This window comes from Quercus suber, unplaced genomic scaffold, assembly GCF_002906115.3.
Source record: "Quercus suber isolate HL8 unplaced genomic scaffold, Cork oak 2.0 scaffold_773, whole genome shotgun sequence".
In the NCBI taxonomy this organism is placed as follows: Eukaryota; Viridiplantae; Streptophyta; class Magnoliopsida; order Fagales; family Fagaceae; genus Quercus; species Quercus suber.
The window spans coordinates 153,873-164,455 of record NW_027070209.1 but is presented as its reverse complement, the minus strand read 5'-3'; the positions used below and the strand labels follow the sequence as shown (position 1 = coordinate 164,455).

Below are 10,583 nucleotides of genomic sequence, written 5' to 3'. Positions count from 1 at the left end.
ATACAAAAGAAATTCTAAAGCTTGTTATCTTCCCATCCTCACTAAATCCATCCACGCATCTATTTGCTTCCCTATAGTAGTGGCTAAATCGGACCTAAGAAAGCTGGGTAATCAGTAGTCTGCAATCATCAAAAATTACAGAAATGACAATGTTATATTGGCTCGGTTTAGTGGGCACAAGGATGGCTTTAGCATCCAATTCCAAATCTACAGCATGATAATTTCTCTGCAAGCACAGAGATAAGCCATCCCTCACTGCCCATAGCTTGGCTATAAAGAAAAATATGACCCATTTGGTTAGAGATTTCTAATATCGTTGTTGAAATATTGTGGAAATACATAGAAGTTAAAAAGTGTTATGGAAATACATGTGAGTTAAAAAGTATTGTGATAATACATGTTATAATGTTTAAATACTGAAAATTGTTGTTTAAATACGCCTACCAAACATCCTATATACCTCTAAAAAATAAACCATACTTTTAATAGGGTTTTTTTTTTGGATGTAGTCTTCATTTGATCCATTTCTTTTTATTCTACCGAACATATTAAAATGCAAAAATCTATTTTCGCATAAAATTTTTCATTGAAACAAACAAACATTGCATAAGATTAGTTCTTGTCTTTTTGTTAGAGTGAATAGGTGCGCTAATCGTGCAGCCCATGTGCTGGCTCAATGGGGGCATTAAGGCCTTTGTATTTTAGTTATGTCGGCTCTGCCCTCTTTAACCCTGGACTTCAATCTGCTCTTTAGACCGACTCTTGTCACATCTTAAATATTTGGATAAATTACATTTGGTCATTATCTCTTATATCATAATTTGATCCTTAACCTTTCAATTGTGTCAATTTGATCATTCACCTTTCAGTATTATGTCAATTTAATCCCTACCGTTATTTCTTGAATGAAAATTGCTAACATGACAAATGGCCAAAATAAAATTTTACTTTATTCTCACATTAACATAAGTTAATTTTTTATTTTCACCATTAAACACGTCCTCAATTTTTATCCAAAAGATAACAACAAATAAATTGACACAATTGAAAGATTATGGATCGAATTAAAATATAGTGTATAAAATAGAGACAAAAATGTAATTTATACTAAATATTTTTAAAGCCAAAAATCAAAAACAAACAAGACTATGCTTGTACCATAGATTAGAATGTGAGCGAGTGGGTAGGGTGAGTTATAAATTAATTTCTACTATTTTGCAAAGTAGGCTCAGCTCATTTCTAGATATATTTACTTTGTCATTATCAACAAAAATTCTAGATATATTTCCATTTTAAGAAGAGATTAAATTCTATAAGGACGTAGTGTAAAACCCATGTTTTACCCCTCCAATCCCAACATGACACATCATCTTATGACATATTTAAGAATAAACACAATCACACATAATCAATTCTAATACCCATATATAAATCCAACCAAATTGAGAATCTATTGAGATGTTATTAGGTGTGGTAGGATGTATTGAATTTTAATAAATTTTAAGTAAAATGCTAATGTGGCAATTATTTATTGGATGGTGTAAAACATAGGTTTTACACCCCATCCTTATAGAATTTAATCTCTTTTAAGAAACAGGTCACCCTATATATCCAAAATTAAGAGAAAATTGACATCCTTGTTTTCACAATGTGTAGAGCAATATATTACTACTTCTGGCAGTGACGAGGAAAATAGGCAGAAATATTTCCCATTTACACATTCATGAAGACATGCATCTTCCCCATAGTCTCACATTTCCAATCAGCACCCACAATATGGCACAGAGCACTCCAATAACTGAAATAAAAAAGAATCTCTTGCTTCTGCCTGCCCTCCTCTTATTAGATTCAGCACCATTTCCAACAGAAACATTATTATTTTTGACATTCATTCTTACCCTACTAAAGCTAGACATTCGCTCAAAAGCCCGATTCACCAAAGCATTCTCTGAAGCAGATGCAGGGGTAGTGGGTATTGATTCCACAAATGACCATAATGCAGAAGAGAACCGACTTGCAGCACCAACATCCTCATTGCCATTTTCATTCTGATTTGCGTGGATAGGATAATTTGCGTATGCACCAACATCCTCATTGCCATTTTCATTCTGATTTGCTTGGGTATGATAATTTGTAGATTCATACACAACACCTACGCATGAACAAAAACCACAATTTTTTTTTTTTTTTTTTTTGCCTTTTTTTGTTGTAGACGTGAACAGGAAAAATTAATCAGAAGATTATACATTTATACATTGCAATCACTAATTCAATAATGTTAAGAGCCCTTGAAGCTGGCTTTCCAATTTTCACATAGATTATGACAACTATGGCATGTCAACCAAAACCATCCATTTGAACAGGAGCTCAGCCTGGATGGCCAAATGAACACTGAATCTGTGAAAAATTATTTACCTGAGGGTGTAGGAAAATAACCCAGATCTGATTCTGCTGAAGTATATAAGTTTCTTCTTTCATCAAGTGCCCAAAGCTGATCGTTATTCTGACCTGCACCATCAAGATTGGGTTGCAACTGATAATCAAACTGGGTTACGGTATTATTCTCAAGGGTATTTATATATGGATCTGCCACTGCTGCCTGATCGATTGGCCCCATGTCATGAAGAAACAAGGCAGCATCATGGAACAGTTCAAACTCACTTAACCCATCACCATTCCTGTTCTCGAACTGCAAGTTCTCCACAGCTCTGTCATTTGAAAAACTAGGCTCAGGACCAATGAGATCATCGATTTCCAGGAAGTCCTCCTCATGTATTATGAAGGGTTCATGTCCATGAAGATTGGGAGCAGACAAGACCTCAGGTGACTCATACAATTGCAATTGCGAAGTAGCGGACTGTGTAAGGCCAAAGCTGGCCTGCACATCATACAGCTGACCACTTGGGTGCAGCACTCCAACAGGTATGGCATTCATAACTTCAGTAGAGGCTGGGTCCACCATGGTACTCTGTGTTTCTTCTTCACCAACAACCTATATGATAAAATTATAATAATCAATATCTGTGTTCCCTAATATTTATTCTAACACAATACAGAATTAGTATTATAACTCAAAGCATTGAACCCATGACATAACCCTCCACCCCCTTGTTCATGGTGCAACAAGATGCCATTGGTCCAGAAACCATTGGCCACAGAATACAAACATGCAACAAGGAAATGTGAAATTGTTTCTCGTTCAAAAAATATTCTAGTCAAGTTTCTTCATATGAGGCAATAAATAATACCAGTAGAAAGACTTAAGCTCTGACACATTCTGCATTATAGAACAAATTCTAGCATTTTTACTTTGTAGGCCAAATAGATACATTTACCACTTGGACCTTATTTCATAAAAATCAGCTGCAACTCACTGTGTGTGAAAAGTTTCCATGTCAGCATATGAAACCAAGCAATGATATCACTATCAAGTAGTTATACCATCTTGCGGTTTTTTATTTTTGGAGGGGAGGGGGGAAAAGTATAGGGGAGAAAAAAATACTACAGCAGAGAGATTGTAGAAAGAGAAAATTAGGGTAGATCACCAACCTGAGATAGAGTGAGAGCACAATCACCGAGTTGTGGCTGTTCCAGCACAGGATCATCAGCAATTTGCCTCATGAACTCCTCAAATCCATCAAATACTTGACCATGGGCTCTCACATTAGTGACAGATGTAACCTCATTGAGTTGCCTCACTGAAATATCCCTATCAACAGAGCTGTTAAAATCTGGGCATTCAACATCATCCCACTCTTCTTCTTTAAATGGTGCCCCATATTGCTCACCATTTTTAGGACCAGGTCCACTTTTTTTGTAAAGCTTGTAGAGTGCATAATAATCCTGAGACATAAAAAGCTGCAAATTTCAGCACACAACAGCTAAAAGAGTAGAAAGCAATCAAGTGATCAACACTATGTTACTCAAGGCAATACCTGAACATTCTGGCATCTCTTAAGCTCCTCCTCGTCCACTGTATACTCATGCATGACCCAGTCAGTGCGTTCCCCATGAGGTGCACGCCCTCTATAAAAAACCAGGGTCTTTTTCACTCCAACTGTCCTAGAATTGCACGTAATGTTACGATCCTTTCCTGTTGCTTTCCAATACCCATGTCTGGTAGCCCTGTTTGACCTTCCTCCATTAGGATACTTCCTATCTCTGGGAGTGAAATAGAACCATTGCCTATCTCCAGATTTTAGAATAGATTGCCCTGCATTTCATGTTCACTTTGTTAGGAAAACCAAAATTCGAAACAAGCATAGAGAGTGGTTAAAACTTAAAACCAACAAAGCTCTTTTTTTTTTTTAATTAACTTTGGGATCCTTTCTAAAGAAGAGCCCTTTGGACTCGCCTCTAGCCAGTAAAACCACAGGCAACTGGGCAACTGATCCCACCCACCAAAACCAGATCCGAACGATAGTTTGGTATGCCAAAGAACAGATACGTCTGTGATGTTAAACTAAACTATAGCATTACCCATTTACCCTAAACAATATCATATAAATAAACCCCTTTACTGCTAATCCGAACAATCAAATAAGATTTTTGACATTTAACTAGAAAACGATACAACAATACTAATGTCTATAAACCCTAACTAATTTTCCGCTAAAAGAATCCCATCAATGAAACAATAAGCCTTGCATTTAAAGCAATTCTACATATAACAAAAACAAATAAAAAGATCCTCTAACAATTCCAGACAACCAAATATCATACCTCATGTTAAAAGAAAACCCATAAACTAAAAACTAATTTTCAGTACCTTGGTTATTCTAATTATTCTAATTATTATATTTATATAAATACAGTTCGAATCAAATCCAACAAAAATCCATACTTCAACCAAAACCCATATAAAATCCTAAGCAATCAAACAAAATTTACAAGAATTATTAACAAAGATCCAATTTTTTTAATCAAACCCAGATTAGTTCCAAGCATAATCAACAACCAAACAAAGGCTTGACTTCAAACCCAACAATCAAACAACCAAACAACCCAAGTCAACGTTCACCAAAAACCCAAAAAGGAGAAAAGAAAAGGCTTATAGTACCAGGCAATTCTTCAGGGTCCCATTTGTACACATCGACCTCAGCGATGATATCAAGCTTGAGCTTTCTCCGACAAATCCTCCTCTTCAGATAGTACAGAACAAGCTCCTCGTCTGTCGGGTGGAACCGAAACCCAGGTGGCCATCCATCGTCACCGATACAAGACTCTGATTGCACAGTCATCGATTTCTCTGTTCTCTGTTTTCTGATCAAAATCAAAACGGGGTTGAAAATTTGGGTATATCAAGCTTGAGCTTTCTCCGACAAATCCTCCTCTTCAGATAGTACAGAACAAGCTCCTCGTCTGTCGGGTGGAACCGAAACCCAGGTGGCCATCCATCGTCACCGATACAAGACTCTGATTGCACAGTCATCGATTTCTCTGTTCTCTGTTTTCTGATCAAAATCAAAACGGGGTTGAAAATTTGGGATCTCAGGAGAGAGAGAGAGAAAGAAAAGTAAATTTACATGATAGGAATGAGAGGGTTGTGGGGGTTGGTGAAGATTGAAAGTTCAAACCCTAGTAAAGGTTGAAAGTTGAGAGACACAGACAGAAGAAAAGTGAGAGGGTTTGCGGAGTGGTGGCGTAGTCAAACAAACGATGGCGAGAGGCGTATTTTTATGTGACTCTAGGAAGTTTCCTTGAACGAGAAGGAATTGGAAAATTGTATTTTTTTAATATTATATATTTTTAGAATATATATATATATATACTCAGTATTTGTTATGGCTCCGCTTGGAAGGAGGGAATGAAATGAAATGGAAATGAATAAAAATAATAATTTTAGAATATTTTTTCCTTTTCTTATTTGGGAGTTTTAATGGAGGGAATGGAAAGTCCATTCCCTTGTTTGGGAGTTTAAGTGAGAGGGAATGGAATGGGTAGGAGAGAATACTCATTCCTTTCTATTCCCTTAAAACCTCAAATTTTCATTCCCTCCGAAATTGGGAGGAACGGGAAGGAATGGAATTAGATTTAATGATTTTTTTACTAAAACTCTCAAAATACCCCTATATATTCAACCATTTATTTTAAAACAGGGGTTTAATAGTAATATTATCATAAAATGATTCCATTCCATTCCCTCCATGTTGTTCCCAAACAGGATTACTTACATTTCATTTATTTTCATTCTTTTCCATTCCTTTATTTTAAAACATTCAAACAAGGTTACTTAATTTCATTCCATTCCATTCTTTTTCATTCATTTCCCTTACTTAAATACATTCCATTCCTTTCTATTCTCTTATGATTATCTCATTCCATTCCATTCCATTCCCTTATGAACTCCCAAGCGGAGCTTAACTTATGAAACCTACCTGTAAACTAAAATAATTATTTTAAATTTTAAATTGATTAAGAAATTACACAATTTCAAGATTTGCTTTTGTATGAGTTGAATTTATGTTACAATTTGTTGAAAAAGCCGTTGCTTAAATATGCAATAGTTTACAAAAAAATTTAATTGCAAAAAAAAAAAACTCAAAAATTCAGATATTAAAACTTCTGAAAGATTAAAAAATATTAAAGAATCAGATGACTAAACAAAACAAAACAAAACAAAATATATATGAGTAAACAATAGAGAAATATAAGATAAAAATATGTTATATTTAAAAGAATAATTCATGGCTATAACTATTGAAAAGAATCAAAAAATTCAGAGCCTACAAATTATATATATATATATATATACACAAATTCAGATGTTAAAACTTCCAAAATGCCAAAAGAATATATAAAATTAAAGAATAAATTATTTTTTAGAATATATATATATATATATATATATATATACACTCACTGTTCGCTAACTCGTGAAACTACCGGTAAACTAAAATAATTATTTAAAATTTTAAATTGATTAAGAAATTACACAATTGCAAGATTTGCTTTTGCATGAGTTGAATTTATGTTACAATTTGTTGAAAAAGTCGTTGCTTAAATATGCAATAGTTTACAAAAAAATTTAATTCAAAAAAAAAATTCAAAAATTCAGATATTAAAACTTCTGAAAAATCAAAAAATATTAAAGAATCAGATGATTAAACAAAACAAAACAAAACAAAATATATATGAGTAAACAATAGAGAAATATAAGATAAAAATATGTTATATTTAAAAGAATAATTCATAGCTATAACTATTGAAAAAAATCAAAAAATTTAGAGCCTACAAATTATTTATATATATATATATATACACACACAAATTCGGATGTTAAAACTTCCAAAATACCAAAAGAATATATAAAATTAAAGAATAAATTATTGAAACAATTCAAAAATATGACTATTCAAAAGAGAAATATAATAAAAAGAAAAAAAGTACATGAACCCATAAAACAATAAGTTTTAAATTTTAATGGGTCTAAAATTTAAATGAACCTTATTAGCATGCGACCCACACTAAAAAATGTTGAGCAAGAGCCCACATTGAAATAATGAAAATCATATCTCCTCTTAATATAACCTCCTCTTAATATGTTGTATATAAGCATTTTGTCCAAAAAATTAACTTACTTTCATTTCATGAGGTGAAGCAAATATATATGCAGTAGCAACAACTTTAAATTTTAATTATTACAAGCTTTTTTATCTTGTAAAAAATGGCTAAATAAAAAATACATGAAAAACCATAAAATAAAATAAAATTTTGACAAAGTAGAGGAGAAGAAAATAACAGAAAAATAGTTTATACCTCTACTCGGCTTTTAATATATATATATATATATTGGGGTTTGCACTGCTTTTAGTGTTCATGATTAACCTCATAAATTTGAAGATAAATTATCAACGTTTGAGTTTAAGATTAAGTCGGGACTCATTAAAGAGAAAAAGTTTCACTCCTTGTTAAGTTTAGACTAAACAAAAATAATCTTGTTTAAAAAAATTATAATGATGTCTACCAAGCATCTTAATTACTACATTGTTGTATAAGAAGTTGCAGTAGAATACTTCTATTATCCAAAGAAATTGAATGTTATCCATAGTTGAGGATTTTTATATTTATCCAAATAAAGCCACGTTTAGGATAAACTTAATATAGGATTTTATTCAAGTTTTTTATTTATTTTTTATCAACGTTTGAGTTTGAGTTTAAGTTGGACTTGTTAGAGAGATAGAATTTCACTTCTTATTAAGTTTAGACTAAACAAAAATAATTTGGTTATATATATATATATATATATATAGATTATACCTTCTAACTATGCCTAAAATTCAATTAGAATTTTAGCTTAGGTCTAAATAAATAAAGTCCAAGCATTCATAAATAAATAAATAAAGTTTAAAGGACTAAATTAAACAAAAGTAAAGTTACAATATTTTGAATTAAATTTTTTTGTTTAAAAAAAAAAATCAAAATTAAAGGGTGCAATTTGTAATTTAACCATATTTTTATTTTGGAGAAGATGGGGGGTCGGGTAGCATCGATAGTAGTACTACTTTTACCTTTTAAAATACATAAATTAAACTTTTTCCTAAATGCAAAAACACCATTTGGGTTTAAATTAGTTGCAAAAACATCTCCTAGGGTTTAAGTCAGTTGTAAAAACACCTCCTAAGGTTTAAGGACCCGTTTGGTAACAATGTTTAAACAACAAAAACTATTGTTTAAACACCACAATACATATTTTACACACTTTTTCACCTACATGTATTTCCATAAAACTTAAACAATATTACTAGAAATTTCTTATCAAACGAGCCCTAAGTCTCTCTTATAACTCCCAGAGGTTTTCTTATTCGCCAAATTAACACTATGAGATAACTTTCGTTAGCTATCATGGACAAAAATATCACGGGACCAATGGCTCGAATCAATTGGCAAGTCTTCCTAATGTGATCGTGTAATGATCACATGATATTTTCATCCATCAGAGCTAATGAAAGTTAGTCTCATTGGTCAATTTGGCAGATATGAAAATCTTGGGAAGTTATAAGGAATAATTGAAACTTTAAGAAGTGCTTTTGCAATTGACTTAAACCTCATAGGGTTGTTTTTTTCATTTTAGCATCAAAGTTTGGATAAATTACAAATTACATTCTTTAATTATGTCCAAAATTCAATTCAATTGTGTAATTTTTATTTTATTTATCTTGGCCTTATAACTTTTACTTTTATTCAATATAATCTTGTTGTCTATTAGGTCACATTGTGTCCTTATGTGTCTTTAAAATGACTTGATTTTGGTATTTATTGAGTTTCTTAAATTTAAAAAAAAAAAAATATATATATATATATTCTAAAAAATAATAAAACAAATTGATGGAACAACAACAACAACAACAACAAAAAAACTTTTCCAATATAAAAAAATCCACTATGATTCCTTTCAATTTAGCCAAAACCCAACATCATGAACACGCAGATGTTTCACTCTTTCTAACACTCTTTCTCCCTTTGTGACTTGCTATTCTCAGGGATCTACCACAATGTACCCAGAATAGGCGTAGCTAGACTTAAAGTTTCTTAAAGTTTTCAACAAGTTGTAAAATGATTTCTAGCGTCGGTATCGTATTTTATCCAATCTCGATTTACATATAAAAATTTCAATTTAAGCATTAAAGATTTCAAAACTTCGCATTTTTTACCTTTAAAAATAAATAATTACATGAAATAAATTAATTTGTCCTAATCAGACGTTGGATAAATTAATTTGATAGTTTATGAGCCCAAAATCCCAAAATTACATCTCTTTGCCCAACTTTGACCAAGTTTATCAACAGTCAAATTAGCCTAAAATTCACCCAATCCCAAATTCCATCTTATTTTAATCAATTTTAGGAATGGATGATCCAAAAAAGTTGGTACTTTCATGAAATAGAATCAATTATCTACGTCTTAGAACAAATAATTAGTCAATATCATCTTTGGATTGAAAGATATTACATGTACAAGAGTGACATAAAATCACCTCTGCAAATTTATACGCTAAACCACCCTACTTTTCACTGGAATATCTTTGTGACCACATCATCAAATGATATAAAGTTGGAATCTTTGGAAAGTAGAATGCAATATTTTTCCAACAGAAACAAGAACACAAAATAGGAGTTCTAAGGGGCCTCTAAACAAGTGCTCAAACACGGGACCTAAAAATAGAAAAAATAGGTCTAGAAGATATTATAACATTGTAGAAAGTAGAAACTTGGGGATGGGAACTTGGCCTGTCCCCACCATGCGCCTAGCTCATGGTGGGGATGAGCCAACCTCATCCATTATTTTCTTTAGATTCTCTCCCCTCTCCCATTTACTAGAGAGTCATATATGCATATACACTTAGTCTCTAATCCTCTCTTCCTCTCTGCCATATTAGAAAAATAATCCTTCATTAAATTTCCATTTTTCTTGAGTAATCTCTTAATTACTTCATTAGTCTTAGTACTCTTTTATTAAATAATGTCATGCTTTGCTTTGGTATTGTAATTAGCATGTATAGATGAATATGATTGTATTATTAACATGTTATTTCTATTATTCCACTCTTAGAGTAATGTATTAATCAAATACTTTGTTCATAT

General features: G+C 32.0%; 1 protein-coding gene across 1 annotated transcript; it reads right to left on the bottom strand.

Annotated features, from left to right (window-relative positions):
- Positions 1 to 1,584: 1,584 nt before the first annotated feature.
- On the bottom strand, positions 1,585 to 5,293 carry LOC112034128 (NAC domain-containing protein 17). Its single transcript, XM_024066919.2, has 5 exons — positions 5,060 to 5,293; positions 3,936 to 4,213; positions 3,550 to 3,843; positions 2,416 to 2,992; positions 1,585 to 2,152 (listed from the first exon to the last, which is right to left on the bottom strand). Exons 1-5 carry the CDS (start codon positions 5,238 to 5,240, stop codon positions 1,722 to 1,724), a joined length of 1,761 nt encoding a protein of 586 aa, XP_023922687.2. The 5' UTR covers positions 5,241 to 5,293; the 3' UTR covers positions 1,585 to 1,721.
- Positions 5,294 to 10,583: the final 5,290 nt, after the last annotated feature.

Bases quoted from the DNA above. Each gene is read 5' to 3' on its own strand.
- LOC112034128 (XM_024066919.2), bottom strand. From the start codon at position 5,240: ATGACTGTGCAATCAGAGTCTTGTATCGGTGACGATGGATGGCCACCT. The intron at 4,214-5,059 runs GTACTATAAGCC...CATGAAATGCAG, and splicing joins GGACCCTGAAGAATTGCCTG to GGCAATCTATTCTAAAATCT. The intron at 2,153-2,415 runs GTAAATAATTTT...GTTCATGCGTAG, and splicing joins TTATTTTCCTACACCCTCAG to GTGTTGTGTATGAATCTACA.